Consider the following 17,788-nt stretch of genomic DNA (forward strand, 5'->3'; position numbering starts at 1 on the left):
AGGCATGGCTGTCAAAGGTGGAGCAATTAAAATCAGGGATGCGCAAGAGACCAGAATTGCAGGAATGCAGAGATCCCAGAGCGTTGTAAGGCTGGAGGAGGTTGCAGAGATAGGGCGGGGCGAGGCCATGGATGGATTTCAAATCAAAGATGAGAATTTTAAAATCACGGCGTTGCTAGGCCAATGTAGATCAACGAGCACATGGTTGATGGGTGAACGGAACTTAGTGCAAGTTAGGATTCGGGCTTTGGAATTTTGGATGAGCACAAGTTTATGGAGGATGCAAGGTGGGAGACCGGCCAGGAGAGCATTAGAATAGTTAAGTCTAGAGGTAACAAAGACATAGATGAGGGTTTTAACTGCAGATAAGAACATAAGAATTAGGAGCAGGAGTAAGCCTTTCGAGCCTACTCCGCCATTCAATAAGATCATGAATGATATTCGACCTCAATTTCACTTTCCCACCCGATCCCCATAATCCCTTGAAATGGGGCGGAGACAGGCGATGATATGGAGGTGGAAATAGGCGGTCTTGGTGATGGAGAGGATATGAGGTCAGAAGCTTAGCTCAGGGTCAAATAAGACTGTAAAGTTGCGAGCGCTCTGGTTCAGCCTCAGACAGTGGCCAGGGAGAGCGATGCAGTCGGTGGCTAGGGAACAAAGTTCATGGTGGGGACCAAAGACAATGGCACACTAGTGCTAAAAAGCCTGGAATCATTTAAGAAACAAGTAGATGCCGCAATGAGGAGACTGTGGGGTGTATCAGGGTGGATGAAGTAACAATATAATAAATATATCCCAACAAAGAGTTTATCATAATAATTTCACTGTTGTCCAATGAACCTTAACTGTGGAAACAAAACCACGTCATGCTGCTTGTGGTACATCCTAGATCATACTAAAATCGGCCATAACTGGTCCTGCTTTGTGTGAGACTAAAAGTAGATGGTAAGCTTTAGAACCAAACTTGAAGGGGCCGAAATTGCCCCCCGCCCCAAATGGGGTGCACCTTCCGTTTTTCTTATTTTGTTCTCCGCCCAAACCCACGAGGTGGAGATAGCAGTGAAATTCAGCATACAATTTTTTTTTGGTTGGGGCGGAAGTTGTGGTGGCTGCGGGGCGGAAGTACACTTGCAGCGGGTCGGCTGCCCCAACCAGTCATCAGCGCATTGCGCTGACGCATCACAATATCCCTCCCCTTCAGTTAAAGGGGAGCACCACTGCGAGCTCTGCAACAAGTTCAATTTGGCCCTCTGGGCCACCAGGGAGGGTTTCGGCCGGGCCAGTGGCTTGGCACCCAAGAGGGGGTGCCAGGTTACCTGTTGGCGGCCCGGCCGAACCCGGGGGCATAATTGTCAGGCTGACCTGGCAGTCAGCCGACAAAGATAAATGTAATGGAGTCACCAGCAGCACGACCTCCCCTTTAAAGGCGGACGCACCGCCCAGTCACAGACAGATCCCCGCTGGGGAAAGCTGTCAGTGGCACCAACCCATGACGGCGCCGCTTCCGCGTGAGGGGGGGGAAAGGGGGTTGCCGCTGGTCGGTAAGGGGCTGCGTGTGTCCGACGCAGCAGGAAAATGGGCGCAGCATAAACCCGTTGCCGCCGCTTCCAGCCTGGGAGCAATTTCAGACAGGTCAGCCCATCCATCCGTCCCCAATTGGTAAGGCCTCGCCGCTCCATTCCCACCTCTTAGAGGCGGTAATGGAGCTTATGGAGGGGAGAAATTTCGGCCCCGAAGTTCTTACACTGCCAATAAAAAGGCAGCAATCCTTCTATTGTTCCAACAAGTCAATTTATGAATAATTCTGATATAATAGTTGTTTACTGAATTTGTTATGAGTCAGGTATTACCATGGCTAAGTTCATGTTTTCAGTTGCAACACATAGACCACTAACTAATGATTTTTGTAGAAACTTTTAGAAAGTAACTATAGCTTGTATGTTACTCTACTAGAAATTCTATGGATTGAAAGCAAGTTATTGTTCTGGATTGGTTCTGGCATCAATTAGTGACAATGCTTAGGAATAAGACAGATTCATTTCTACACTCATTTTGTGCCAAACTGTTCATTGGAAAAACAGGCTAAGTTAGTTTTGCAGTAAAAACAGAAAAAGATAAAAATACACAGGTCAGTCAACACCTGAAATGATTAACATTTCAGATCGGGCACTTCCTCAGAATGGTTCTAACAATGGGTCCCATCTGAAATATTAATCTGTCTTTACCTTTTTAGATGCTGACTAACCTACTGTGTATTTTTAGTATATTCTGTTCTTGCTTCAGATTTTCAGCATTGGTAGTTTTTTTTAGTTATTAATAATTGCTCTCAATGTAGAACATAATTCAGAAAAAAGTAGTCCTCCTATATTATAAAATTCATCCATATTAAAATAGTCTTCACAAAGAAATGTATTCTACAGCCAAAGGTAAAACGCTCAGAAGGTCATGGCATCTGAAGCCAGAGCACTGCAGCAACAAGAAGCGCAATATAGAAAGAAAGATCAGCATACTTGCATTTATATTGGATAATCCAAATATAGAGCAGTGGAGACAGCAAAGAATAATATCTGTAAATCTGGAGCTTAGTGTTGCAGTTGGTTAGAGCACTATTTTTTCACCTCTTAGATTTGGGTTTGAATCAAGCTCATACTGATGGGATACAAAGCTCTCTCTCTCTCTGATGGATATAAATGTCCCAAATAAAATGAGTTTAGCCACTGTCAATCCATTATCACTGACTGATAGTCATGGCACATATCAACCCATAGTTTAGCACCAATCGACAATCTCATTCAAATTGGCAACAATGGGTAAAGAAGGAAAGACTTGCATTTATATAGCGTCTTTCATGACCAACTGACGTCCCATAGCGCTTTACAGCCAATTAAGTACTTTTTGAAGTGTAGTCACTGTTGTAATATAGGAAACGCGGCAGCCAATTTGCGTACAGCAAGCTTCCTCAAACAGCAATGTGATAATGACCAGATAATCTGTCTGTGATGTTGATTGAGGAATAAATATTGGCTAGGACACTGGGGATAACTCCTCTGCTCTTTTTCGAAATAGTGTAGAGGATCTTTTACGTCCACCTGAGAGAGCAGACTCGGTTTGACATCTCATCCGAAAGACGGCACCGCTGGCAGTGCAGCACTCCCTCAGTACTGCACTGGAGTGTCAGCCTAGATTTTTGTACTCAAGTCCCTGGAGTGGGACTTGAACCCACAACCTTCTGACTCGGAGACGAGGGTGCTACCAACTGAGCCATGGCTGGCACAGTCTACCCCTCTTATTTCAGTCACTTAATTCAAATGATCTGGATAATTCAACTGTTTTTAGCGTAAGAAATTACTTTGAATCATCGTAAGTAGACTGTAATTGGGAATTTGTAATGTCACACTGATGTTCATTTGAGGCTCAGATTGCTTGCATAATTGAGTCCTTTACCCTACTTCTGGCTTTTACTGTACCTTTCCCACATATCTGATGGTGACATTGAATTCAAAAATTTCTATTTGCTAGCATGGAGATAGTTCCCCTCAATGAGCACAAAAAGTTAAACAGAATAAAGGTAATAAGAAAGTGAATCAAGCAGTTACAATTTCTCTAAAATATTAACATATAAGATTTACTGAAAAATGAAACAGATCCAGTTGTAGAAAGGTATTTTTTATAATATTTCGAGTTGTCACGTACAGAACAATTTGTCTGCCAGTATGTTAATAATTGAAGGATACACAAATAATCACAAAGCCTACAACATATTTCCCAGCTAAATGAATTTCCATCAGACTATGCTGAAAAATATTCCCTTTTGTCATGGTTTCTTCCAGTCCTGCAATCAAACAAGGTGAGAATTATTAACATTAGTTCCTCCATTGCATATAAACAACCAGCAACTATTTTCAGCATCCAGTCAGAACCAGGAACCATAAGCATCAATTTTAAGAGAATGAGATGCACAGGTAGGCACCAGAAATAAACACCTCATTACTTCACATTGGGAGGGATATTTAAATGGAAATTTGAACCTGAGTTTTATTGAAACTTGATTGCATCAGTTGAGGAAGACTTGGAGTCAGTGAGTGAAAATACCCTGGGAAAATTTCCATTGTTCAGACAGTGGGATAAAAGTAGAAAATCCCAATCAAGCACGTATAATCTTCAGTGGACCAAGAAAAGCACTGATATATAATATATTGTAAAGTTACGAGCCAATAAATTTCTTAGCCCCAAAATCAATCTTCATTTAACCAGTCGATGGATTTTATAAATATCATAAATCTAGGGGTACACAATATACTTTCATGGCTGCTTACACTCTCTTAAGAATAAATGTGTTACTTAAAAACAAAGATAAATCAAGAGGGTTTTACTAAAAAGGCATTTCTAAAATAAATTAGATTTACAAACAGCTGTAACCATTACATCATGTTTCATAGTAAGTGATTCAGATGTGCTAAGGACATGAAGGTCAAATTCCATTGCTGAGTGTTCCAAGATAATATTTAAACAGATCTTGAAAAACAAGCGACTATGCTAAAGCCAGAATACAGCCCCTCCTCATTGGTTATTGGTCAGATTACAAGAACACTGGATAATTCTGCTGAGGTTACCAAGTATGTGGTAGGACCCATATCCATTCAATACTTTGAAACATATTCATATTTATGTTGAAGTAGACATGCTTACCTGCCAATTGTTGTACAATAGCAGAGTTATCAGATTCTCTAATGACTAATGCTGTATTCAGATCGAGGTCAGGACCAGTATGGCTCAAATTATATTCAAACTACTAGATTTATTTAGATAGGAATAAGTTGCAATGCAGTGTTCAGTGTAATGGCAGTATCCACATGGTATCATTTTTCTGTTGAATGTGCTTTCCTGAACTTGACTTGACCTGCCTTATCAAATGAAACTGGAAAACTGTGCTCATTTGAGATGTTTGATTAAACTGAGCCAAATCTAGACCCTTACTGGATCAGTGTTAAATGTACATATTTAACAAAAGTAAATGAATTCACAGAAATTTCAAGTATAAAAGAAGCTCAATGATGGCTGTAACAGCTACATTTTCTAGAAAAACGGCACAAGAATAATCAAATCACAATACTTTGCACATTCTTAAGCCATACTGGTGATTAAAAATTTCACTTGCAACTGGCCAAGGGCCAACAGGAGATAAATATATTCCAGCTTTGGTCGAATTGGAAACAAAGCAACTCACCAGCTTGCAAACAACAGCAGGTTTCTGTCTCTATCATTTCGCTCTTTGCTGTTCTACCTTTCTGATTCCCCAATGGCTAGTTTCTCTTTTATACCTATGGTGCATTTTACTTGTTACTGATTCTTTCTTTTCTCACCATTTTCTCCCCTCCTCACCTGAAGGCATTGATTGCTTGCCAGTGATGTCCCACAGATTCCTTCTCATAATTTGTCCCAGTGGCCGTTATTCATATTTGAGACACTTCCTAGACAGGGCATCAGAAGCACATTTCTAACATAGGCCACTGGCAAAATTAAAGAGCAGAAACCCTGGACAATTTCCCCCTCCTTTTATCTAGGGGAATTGAAGCCAACTGTAATTCACCCTACCACCATGCTGAGATCAGTTAACTCAACACAGGTGGGGGATCAAATCTGGGGATTAGGTCATTGGATGAACTTGCTGAGTTATAACGCTTGTTGTATTTTAAATATAATTCCTCTAATTAAGATTCAAGAACAGTTTTTGGTCAGCACAGTGTTAAAGTTCTCTGATAAGCTCATGGAATTGAAGGCAAATTATTGACAGGAGGCAGAGAGGATAGATAATGGGCGGCTACTCTAACTGTATGCTACAGCTATATAAAGCCCTGATTTAGATCACACCTGGAGTTCTGGACATCACACCTTGGGAAGGATATGTTAGCCTTGGAGGGAGTGCAGCGTAGATTTACTAGAATGATACCTGGACTCCAAGGGTTAAATTATGAGGAGATATTACATAAACTAGGGTTGTATTCCCTGGAAATTAGAAGGTTAAGGGGTGATTTGATTGAAGTTTTCAACATATTAAGGAGAACTGATAATATAGATAGAAAGTATTTCTGCTGGTTGGAGAGTCTACGACTAGGAGGCATTGCCTAAAAGTTAAGAGCTGGGCCTTTCAGCAGTGAAATTCGGAAATACTTCTGCACGCAAAGGGTGGTAGAAGTTTGGAACTCTATTCCCCAAACGGCAGTTGATGCTGGGTCAATTTTAATTTTAAATCTGAGATTGATGAATCTTTGTTAACCAGAGGTATAAATGGATATGGGCCAAAGGTGGATATATGGAGTTAGGTCACAGATCAGCCATGATCTCATTGAATGGCAGAACAGACTTGAGTGGCTAAATGGCCATCTCTTGTTCCTTTGTTAGACACGTTAAAAATAAATTGCATTTATCGTGCAGTGTGCATGTTAAAAAAAGCCCATAGCCATAAATAATGACTACATTTATAATTATTTATGGCTAATGGACACGTATTATAGTGAAATAATTCCATACCTTCCAGCAGACTAATATAATGTATCAGATTATATACCAGTTTCCACTTCTGACAAAGGATCTACATCCAAAACACTAGGCTACATTTTACTTCAGAGCAGGTAGTGCTGCTATGTGTTCATTGAATCATAGAAATTTACAGCACAAAAGGAGGCCATTTCGGCCCTCCGGCACTTTCCAGCTCTTGGTCCATAGCCCTGTCGGTTATGGCACTTCAAATGCATATCCAAGTACTTTTAAAATGTAGTGACGGTTTCTGCCTCTACCAACCTTTCAGGCAGTGTGTTCGACCCACCCACCACTCTCTAGGTGAAGAAATTTCCCCTCAAATCCTCCTACTAATTACTTTAAATCTATGCCCCCTGGTTGTTGATCCCTCTGCAAAGGGAAATAGGTTCTTCTATCTAGACCCCTCATAATTTTATACATCTCAATAAGGTCTCTCCTCAGCCTCTTTTGTTCCAAAGAAAAAAATCCCAGCCTATCCAAACTTTCCTCATAGATAAAATTCGCCAGTCCAGGCAACATCCTCGTAGATCTCCTCTGTACCCTCTCTGATGCAATCACATCTTTCCTGTAATGTGGTGACCAGAACTGCACGCAGTGCTCTAGCTGTGGCCTAACTTGTGTTTTATACAGTTCAAGCATAACCTCCCTGCTCTTGTATTCTATGCCTCGGCTAATAAAGGCAAGTATTCCGTATGCCACCGTATCTATCTGGCCTGCTACCTTCAGAGATCTGTGGCCATGCACTCCAAGGTCCCTTTGTTCCTCTACACTTCTCAGTCTCCTACCATGTGATATTTATACTCTTAACTTGTTAGCTCTCCCCAAATGCATTACCTCACACTTCTCCAGATTGAATTCCATTTGCCACAGTTCTGCCCACCTGACCAGTTCATTGATATCTTTCTGCAGTCTAAACTTTTCTTTTTCATTATCAACCACACAGCTGATTTTAGTATCTTCTGCAAAATCTACCCTACATTCCAGTCTAAATCATTGATATATACCACAAAAAGCAAAGGACCTAGTACTGAGTGCTGCGAAATACCTGTGAAACTGGAAGCAGCCTTCCAGTCACAAAAACACCCACCAACCATTACCCTTTGCTTCCTGTCTCTGAGCCAATTTTGGATCCTACTTGCTACTTTGCCCTGGATCCCATGGGATTTTACTTTCGTGACCAGTCTGGCATGTGGGACCTTATCAAAAGCCTTGCTATAATCCAAATACACTACATCAAACACACTACCTTCATCAATCCTCCTTGTTAGTTCCTCAACGAATTCAATCAAGTTAATCAGTCACGACCGTCCCTTAACAAATCTATGCTGACTGTCCTTGATTAATCCGTGTCTTTCCAAATGAAGATTTATCCTGTCCCTCAGAATTTTTTCCAATAATTTTCCCAGCACCGAGGTTAGGCTGACTAACCTGGCCAGAAAAAGCAGCAAACATGAGGACTGGGAGAAATTTAGAATTCAGCAGAGGAGGACAAAGGGTTTAATTAGGAGGGGGGAAAATAGAGTATGAGAGTAAGCTTGCAGGGAACATAAAAACTGACTGCAAAAGCGTCTATAGATACGTGAAGAGAAAAAGATTAGTGAAGACTAATGTAGGTCCCTTGCAGTCAGAATCAGGTGAATTTATAATGGGGAACAAAGAAATGGCAGACCAATTGAACAAATGCTTTGGTTCTGTCTTCACTAAGGAAGACACAAATAATCTTCCAGAAATACTAGGGGACCGAGGGTCTAGCGAGAAGGAGGAACTGAAGAAAATCCTTATTAGTCAGGAAGTTGTGTTAGGGAAATTGATGGGATTGAAGGCCGATGAATCCCCAGGGTCTGATAGTCTGCATCCCAGAGTACTTAAGGAAGTGGCCCTAGAAATAGTGGATGCATTGGTGGTCGTTTTCCAACATTCTATAGACTCTGGTTCAGTTCCTATGGATTGGAGGGTAATTAATGTAAACCCACTTTAAAAAAAAGAGAAAACAGGGAATTATAGACCGGTTAGCCTGACATCGGGTAGTGGGGAAAATGTTGGAATCAATTATTAAAGATGTAATAGCAGCGCATTTGGAAAGCAGTGACAGGATCAGTCCAAGTCAGCATGGATTTATGAAAGGGAAATCATGCTTGACAAATCTTCTGGAATTTTTTGAGGATGTAACTAGTAGAGTGGATAAGGGAGAACCAGTGGATGCGGTGTATTTGGACTTTCAAAAGGCTTTTGACAAGGTCCCACACAAGAGATTACTGTGCAAAATTAAAGCACATGGTATTGGGGGTAATGTATCGACGTGGATAGAGAACTGGTTGGCAGACAGGAAGCAAAAAGTAGGAATAAACAGGTCCTTTTCAGAATGGCAGGCAGTGACTAGTGGGTACCGCAAGGTTCAGTGCTGGAACCCCAGCTATTTACAATATACATTAATGATTTAAGACGAAGGAATTGAATGTAATAACTCCAAGTTTGCAGATGACACTAAGCTGGATGGCAGTGTGAGCTGTGAGGAGGATGCTAAAAGGCTGCAGGGTGACTTGGACAGGTTAGGTGAGTGGGCAAATGCATGGCAGATGCAGTATAATGTAGATAAATGTGAGGTTATCCACTTTGGTGGCAAAAAACAGGAAGGCAGAATATTTTCTGAATGGTGACAGATTAGGAAAAGAGGAGATGCAATGAGACCTGGGTGTCGTGGTACATCAGTCACTGAAAGTTGGCATACAAGTACAGCAGGCGGTGAAGAAGGCAAATGGTATGTTGGCCTTCATAGCGAGAGGATTTGAGTATAGGAGCAGGGAGGTCTTACAGGGCCTTGGTAAGGCCACACCTTAAATATTGTGTACAGTTTTGGTCTCCTAATCGCAGGAAGGACATTCTTGCTATTAAAGGAGTGCAGCGAAGGTTCACCAGACTGATTCCCGGGATGGCAGGACTGACATATGAAGACTGAATCGACTAGGCTTATATTCACTGGAATTTAGAAGAATGAGAGGGATCTCATTGAAATATATAAAATTCTGATGGGATTGGATAGATTAGATGCAGGAAGAATGTTTCCGATGTTGGGGAAGTCCAGAACCAGGGGTCACAGTCTAAGGATAAGGGGTAAGCCATTTAGGACCGAGATGAGGAGAAACTTCTGCACTCAGAGAATTGTGAACCTGTGGAATTCTCTACCACAGAAAGTTGTTGAGGCCAATTCGTTAGATATATTCAAAAAGGAGTTAGATGTGGCCCTTGCGGCTAAAGGGATCAAGGGGTATGGAGAGAAAGCAGGAATGAGGTACTGAGGTGAATGATCAGCCATGATCATATTGAATGGTGGTGCAGGCTCGAAGGGCCGAATGGCCTACTCCTGCACCTATTTTCTATGTTTCTTGGTCTCTTTCTCCCTTTTTAAACAAAGGTGCAGGGTAGGCAGTCCTCCGGCACCACACCTGTAGCCAGAGAGGATTGGAAAATGATGGTCAGAGCCTCTGCTATTTCCTCTTTTCCTTCTCTTAACAATCTGGTACGCATTTTATGCGGGCCTGGGGAGTTATCCACTTTCAAAGCTGCTAAGCCCCTTAATATTTTCTCTCACTAGGTTTATTTCATCTCACATTTCATACTCCTCCTCCGATTGCAATGTCGGCATCGCCACTCTCTTTTGTGAAAACCGACACAAAATATTCATTAAGAACCATAGCCACATCTTCTGCCTCCACACACAGATTATCTTTCTGATCTCTAATAGGCCCTACTCTTTCTTTAGTTATCCACTTGCTCTTAATGTATTTATAAAACATCTTTGGATTTTCCTTGATTTTATTTGCCAAAATGTTTTCATGCTCTCTCTGCTTTCCTAATTTCCTTTTTAATTGCATCCCTGCACTTTCTATATTCCTCCAGAGTTTCTGCAGTATTGAGCCCTTGGTATCCGTCATAAGCCTTCCTTTTTTTCTTTATCCTACCTTGTATGTGCCTTGACATCCAGGGGGTCTAGATTTGTTAGTCCCACCCTTTTTCTTTAAGAGAACATACTTGCTCTGACCCCTCAGGATCTCCTCCTTGCATGTCTCCCACTGCTCTGTCACTGATTTACCTTCAAGTAGTTGTTTCCAGTCCATTTTAATGAAATCCCATCTCAGTTTAGCAAAATTGGGTTTTCCTCAATTGAGAACTTTTATTCCTGGTCTATCCATAACTACCCTAAATCTAACTGAATTATGATCATTAGCACCAAAATGCTCTCCCACTGATATCACTTCCACCTGCCCAGCTTCATTGCCGAAAACTAAGTCCACAACTGCCCCCTCCCTTGTCAGACTTGTTACACACTGGCTAAAAAAGTTCTCTCAGGTGCATTTTAGGAATTCCGCACCCTCTATACCTTTCACGCTAATTTTATCCCAGTCAATATTAAGGTAGTTGAAATCCCCTACTGTTGCTGCCCTATAGTTTTTTCACTGCTCAGAAATGTGCCTATATATTTGCTCTACTATCTCCCTTTGGCTGTTTGGGGATCTATCAGTGTGATCGCCCCTTTTTTGTTCTTTAATTCAACCTATATGACCTCATTTGATGATCCTTCGAACATATCATCTCTCCTGACAGATGTAATTGTTTCTTTAATCAATACTGTCACCCCCCCCCCCCCCCCACCGCGACCTATGTTACCCACCTCTCCATCCCATCTGAAAATCCTGTAACCAGGAATGTTGAACTGCCATACCTGCCCTTCTTTCAGCCATGTCTCAGTAATAGCTATAACATCATACTCCCAAGTGTCTATCTGTGCACTCAGCTCATCTGCCTTGTTCCCTATACTCCTTACATTGACGTATATACGATTTAGTACTGCCAAACTCCCTTGTCTATTTTCTAGCCCTTGTTTCCTCTATCTTCCAAATTCACTTTGTACTTTTCTGCTTTCCAATTTCAGCTTTGTATCTCTCCCTTCTGAATCTGTTCTCAGGTTCCCATCCCCCTGCCAGTTTAAACCCTCCCCAATAGCAGTAGCAAACCGCCCCCCGCCCCCCCGCCCACTAGGATATTGGTCCCGGCTCTGTTGAGGTACAATCCATCCAGCTTGTACAGGTCCCACCTCCCCCAGAAACTGTCCCAATATCTCCGGAATCTAAAGGCCTCCCTCCTGCACCATCTCTCAGCCACACATTCATCTGCTCTATCCACCTATTTCTGTACTGACTAGCACATGGCACCGGGAGTAATCCGGAGATTCCTACCTTTGAGGTCCTTCTTTTTAATCTCTCCTAGCGCCCTAAAATCTGCCTCTTTCTACCCATGTTATTGGTATCAATATGGACAACCTCTGGCTGTTCATCCTCTCCCCCAGAATGCCCTGCAGCCGCTCTGTGGCATCCTTGACCCTGGCACCAGCGAGGCAACATACCATCCTGGAGTCATGTCTGCAGCCACAGAAATGCCTGTCTGCTCCCCTATCGAATACCCTTACACTATTGCTCTTCAACTCTTCTTCCTTCTCCCCCTCCCCCCCGTGCAGCTGAGCCACCTGTGTTGCTGTGGACGTGGCTCTGGCTGCACTCCCCAGAGGAACCACCGGTACTCAGAACAGAATACTGGCTGGAGAGTAAGATGCACTCAGGGGACTCCTGCACTACCTGCCTGATCCTCCTCTTCTGTCTCGCGGTCATCCATTCCCTCTCTGCCTCTCTTAAGCTGCGGGGTGGCCACTTCTAGAATCATGCTATCCACAAAGTTCTCGGCCTCACGGATGCACTGCAGTGACTCCAAAACCCGGACCTTGAGTTGCTGTAGCTGGCGACACTTCCTGCACATGTGGTTGTCCAGGCTACGCAAAGTGTCCAGGACTTCCCACATGGCACAGGATGTGCATTCCACGGGACTGAGCTGCCATGCCACGCCTCTAGTTATTAGATTAACAAAAGTTTTTAGTATATCCCTCTGCCCTTAGTTAAAGACTAAAATTGTATGAACTAGTTCTTTCCACTCTCTGTCCTGCAATGTTTCCAGAACTATTTATTTTTAAACTTAGCCATGCTTATATATAGTTGATGAAATTAGATTATTTATTTTATTAATTGTCCTTTTGCCTCCATATAATGTAGATCTAAAATTGTACACCGTATTTTGGTGCACATATTGTACAAAAACAAATAAAATCTACCCTCTGCGAACCAGCCTTCAATGAAATCAGGCACCCTCCTGAAATGTAACATCACTACCATCACAAATAAAAATGGATTGACTAGTACTAGTCACAAATAGCATTGTGTCATCCTCAAGCACTGAAAGAAAACAAGCTTTGTTTCATGATATTTCAGTTCTGCTTCATGTTTCTAATGATCTTTGTGGCCTTCCTTACATCAGTAAGTTTCTCCTTCATCATAGATGACTAACTATAGGAAGAAGGGCAAATTAAAGTAAAAAGTTGTGTTCCACAATTTTACCCACCCACTCCCCAACTAGGATTGGAATCATGAGATGTTTTGGAAATGCTCTAGTTCACATGTTTATTCTAATAAATGGAGAATTCGATGTGCAGCCTAAGTGGCAAAAAGAACATATGTATAAACACACTACAAAAATAAAATTAGTGTCATCAGTAAAACTATCCCATTTTATCATAATGTATATTCAATGTTTAGGTTAAAGGCCTTAATTTCCATTTGGTTCACAGTAGCAACATTTTCTGCCAGCAGAAAAAACATGCCCTGCTAGTAGCCAGCAAATATAAATATGTTAATAATTCGCAACAAATTCCGCTAATTTCAGTAACCACTTTTCTCAGCTGTCACTGAAAAGTCTACCCCCGCAGTAAGTGTAAGCTAAAAAAATATATTGTATTTCTGTCCTGCTTCATCATTTACTGTTAATAGGCCATACCTGATGTATATTGGGGAGGGTCGGAAGGGGCAAGGTAATCCAAATGTATTGAAGCCAAATATAAAATAAGCTTCTAATATCCAACTCTCAGGTAATCAGTTAGCTGAACCAGTGCTTTCCCTGAATTACTGCCACAGAAATGTGGAAAAATATCATAGCTATTATCAAGTTGGAAATCACAAAGCTCCTGGCAGGACTACCATTGCCATTTCTAGCTACTAGTAAAATCCAGCCCTTTGTGTAACATCTCACTGAATGAAGCCTCTTCCTCCCAAGTAATTTTTTTCACCCAATACGAGTCAAATTGCATAAATAAATGACTAAGAACAGGTTTATATGTGCTTTATTTTGTGGTAGCAATGTTGTCAGCTGATTTTTGTTGTATGATACCTGAATAAATAAATTAAATACATATTCACTGCTGTGCAATGCTCCTGGTAGTGGGTATTAGGACAAAAAGATTAGTAGATTAATTTAAAGCCAAATCTAATATGTGATCGAATGTAACTGAAATGGATCTAATCTTCAGGAAATAAGTTGTTCTTTTCTGGTAGACTCAGCTGATTTGGGGTTGTTTGACATTATTATATTTAAACAAAACAAAATTTTTCTCCTTCATTGTAGTCCTTCCCAGGTCTTGTCTCCTTCTTCATTGTTAGCCTCATGATTTTCACCGTGAAACCCACACCAAACTTCTGCTAGTTGGGAGCATCTTCAGTTCTGTCCTGGACTCCCAAAATGTAGCGGATCTTTTTTCTGCTGTCACTGCACTTGCTGTTCACCATGGCATAAAATGCCTTGTCCGTCACGTATGCAAACTTCAGCTGCACATATGCTGCAAAATACAAAGTGGAAAAATGTAAGTTTTGGTGGATAATCTTCAACAGGATTATTTGACCATGACATTTCAGTCCCAATCCAGTTTCTCGTCCAGACACGCCAGGAACTGGACTAAGAATGAAATAATACATTTATTACATAATTCCATATTCAATCTGTGCAGACACCTGTAGAAGTAGTGGGGTTAAAATATGATACATAGCTCCCACTTTCCATTTTAAGCAATACTTTTCTATTTTAGGCAACAGAGTAAGTATCAAGCACTCCCAGGTCAGAAGACAGTACAGCCAGATGCAGAATAAGTTCTCTTTACTCTGATTCAACAAATAGCATCAGACTCAACCTCAGAAGAACACTGTACCAGTCTGGCATTTATTTCCATTTACTACACATCCCGTAGCCTATGAGATTGCCAGTTAGAGGTGATGGTGTTCCCATGAACCTGCTACCTTTGCCCTTCTGGGTAGAACAACCAGGTGACCTTCCCACTGTGAGCTTTTTCCAAAACTTCCTAGAAAAGCGAATGGCGAATCAGGAACCTCAGAAGCGGCACAGCCAAAGGCTTATGCCATCTCCATCAATTAAACAGATCAATATTAGTGAGACCCAAGTCACAGAATTCTAAAATTGAACTTGATCACTTGCAGGAAATTGATTGAGTTCTGGACTCACTCAGCTGTTGTCAGGAACATTCTAAATTACAGATTTTTTTTTGAAACCAAATATTTAGAAGATGACATTAGTAATTCAAGCTACCGAAAAAATGTTTGATTAAACAAACGTAGGACGATATTGGACTTTGTTTTGCCCCATTTCTCGGACGAGATCTAATTTCAGGGGCTATATCCCATGTCCAAAAAGGTACCTGAAATATATTCAACAGCATATTGTCTCAGGTGATAGTAAGGCATCCTGGTGTCTATCTTAATTGGGTGTTTGGGCCCTCATTAGCATATACAAATACAGCCCTCATTAACATACAGCATTCAGTCGCCTGAGGAAGAGAGTGTTTGAAGACCAGGACCTCAAATCAGGCACCAAGCTTATGGTCTACAGGGCAGTAGTGATACCTGCCCTCCTATATGGCTCAGAGATGTGGACTATATGCAGCTGACATTTCAACGCGGTGGAGAAGTACCACCAGCGCTCCCTCCACAAGATCCTGCAAATCCACTGGGAGGATAGATGCACCAACGTCAGTGTTCTTGCTCAGGCCAACATCCCCAGCATCGAAGCACTGACCACACTCAACCAGCTCCGTTGGGCGGGCCACATCGTCCGCATGCCCGACACAAGACTCCCTAAGCAAGCGCACTACTCGGAACTGCTACACAGCAAGCGAGCCAAAGGTGGGCAGAGGAAACGTTTCAAGGACATCTCAAAGCCTCCTTGATAAAGTGCAACATCCTCACCGGCACCTGGGAATCCCTGGCCCAAGATTGCCCAAAATGGAGGAAGAGAATCCGGGAGAGCACTGAGTACCTCGAGTCTCGTCGCTGAGAGCATGCAGAAAACAAGCGCAGACTGCGGAAGGAGCATGCGGCAAACCAGGCTCCCCAACCACCCTTTCCTTCAACCACTGTCTGTCCCACCTGTGACAGAGACTGTAATTTCCACATTGGACTGTACAGCCACCTGAGAACTCACTTTTAGAGTGGAAGCAAGTCTTCCTCGATTTCGAGGGACTGCCTATGATGATGATGAGCATATACAAACGCTGGCCCCCCGAGTTTTTCCAGTTCCTTCTGCAATCTAACTAGCGGTCCTTAAAGGGACTGCTGGAGATCACCAACAAAGATGGTAAGTTTTTTCTATTAAATCTCCCTTTCAATAGAAATAAAAATTGGGAGAGATGTAAAATGGGTTGCCGATTTACTATCACTCATTTTACACAATCGCCCAGTCAAAATTACACCCATAGAGTTCTTAAAATATGCAAATATTACCATAAGTGGTGATTGAAACTGAGTCAATCATAACATTTAAGATGGAATCAGATATAAACTTGAAAGAGAGAAATATTAAAGGTTATGGGAAAGAGCAGGGAAATGAGAGTATAGTACATTGATGTGATGCTAGCACTGGCACAAGCAAGATGCACCAAAAGGCCTCCTCCTGTGTTGAAGTTGAATTCTCAAGACTCTCATGGGACAAAATTACCCTTTTTTTATAGCCCCAATAGCGGCTCCAGGGGTCGCTAATGGGGCATAATGAGGTTATCGCCTGAGGCATGGGGTTGTTGACGTTTCCGGGGAAATTGCACCGGAGGTTTGGGGGGGGGGGGGGGGAAGGGGGGCGCTGTGCTGGTAGCATTGCGCCCCACTATTTGCACCCTGGGCTGGTGCACGCACAGCGATGACCTCACCACCACGCGCCGACCCTTCACCGCCCCGAGGGAAATTGCCCCGCAGACGGCAAGGATAGCGCAGGCCGATGTCAGCTTAGTGCAAATAGATGTTAACAAATATGATGTGATTGGGATTACGGAGACGTGGCTCCAGGATGATCAGGGCTGGGAACTCAACATCCAGGGGTATTCAACATTCAGGAAAGATAGAATAAAAGGAAAAGGAGGTGGGGTAGCATTGCTGGTTAAGGAGCAAATTAAGGCAATAGTTCAGAAGGACATTAGCTTGGATGATGTGGAATCTATATGGATAGAGCTGCAGAATACCAAAGGACAAAAAACGTTAGTGGGAGTTGTGTACAGAGTAGTGATGTTGGGGAGGGCATCAAACATGAAATTAGGGGTGCGTGCAATAAAGGTGCAGCAGTTATAATGGGTGACTTTAATATGCACATAGATTGGGTTAACCAAACTGGAAGCAATACGGTAGAGGAGGATTTCCTGGAGTGCATAAGGGATGGTTTTTTAGACCAATATGTCGAGGAACCAACTAGGGGGGAGGCCATCTTAGACTGGGTGTTGTGTAATGAGAGAGGATTAATTAGCAATCTCGTTGTGTGAAGCCCCTTGGGGAAGAGTGACCATAATATGGTGGAATTCTGCATTAGGATGGAGAATGAAACAGTTAATTCAGAGACCATGGTCCAGAACTTAAAGAAGGGTAACTTTGAAGGTATGAGGCGTGAATTGGCTAGGATAGATTGGCGAATGATACTGAAGGGGTTGACTGTGGATGGGCAATGGCAGACATTTAGAGACCGCATGGATGAACTACAACAATTGTACATTCCTGTCTGGCGTAAAAATAAAAAAGGGAAGGTGGCTCAACCGTGGCTATCAAGGGAAATCAGGGATAGCATTAAAGCCAAGGAAGTGGCATACAAATTGGCCAGAAATAGCAGAGAACCCGGGGACTGGGAGAAATTTAGAACTCAGCCGAGGAGGACAAAGGGTTTGATTAGGGCAGGGAAAATGGAGTACGAGAAGAAGCTTGCAGGGAACATTAAGACGGATTGCAAAAGTTTCTATAGATATGTAAAGAGAAAAAGGTTAATAAAGACAAACGTAGGTCCCCTGCAGTCAGAATCAGGGGAAGTCATAACGGGGAACAAAGAAATGGCG

At 42.4% G+C, this 17,788-nt stretch overlaps 1 protein-coding gene across 5 annotated transcripts in view; it reads right to left on the reverse strand.

Annotated features, from left to right (window-relative positions):
* prdm11 (PR domain containing 11) overlaps positions 1-17,788 on the reverse strand; it is a 204,659-nt gene that overhangs the window by 19,570 nt on the left and 167,301 nt on the right. For 4 of the 5 annotated variants that reach the window (XM_070899353.1, XM_070899351.1, XM_070899350.1 and 1 more), the window contains exon 11: positions 13,749-14,254. The exons of the other annotated variant lie outside the window; for it this stretch is intronic. In XM_070899353.1, coding sequence (XP_070755454.1) covers positions 14,118-14,254 — 137 coding nt within the window. In that variant the 3' untranslated portion in view covers positions 13,749-14,117. Of the gene's footprint in view, positions 1-13,748; positions 14,255-17,788 lie in introns of those variants that run through there. 5 annotated transcript variants of the gene reach the window in all.

This window comes from Pristiophorus japonicus, chromosome 14 (assembly GCF_044704955.1).
Source record: "Pristiophorus japonicus isolate sPriJap1 chromosome 14, sPriJap1.hap1, whole genome shotgun sequence".
In the NCBI taxonomy this organism is placed as follows: Eukaryota; Metazoa; Chordata; class Chondrichthyes; family Pristiophoridae; genus Pristiophorus; species Pristiophorus japonicus.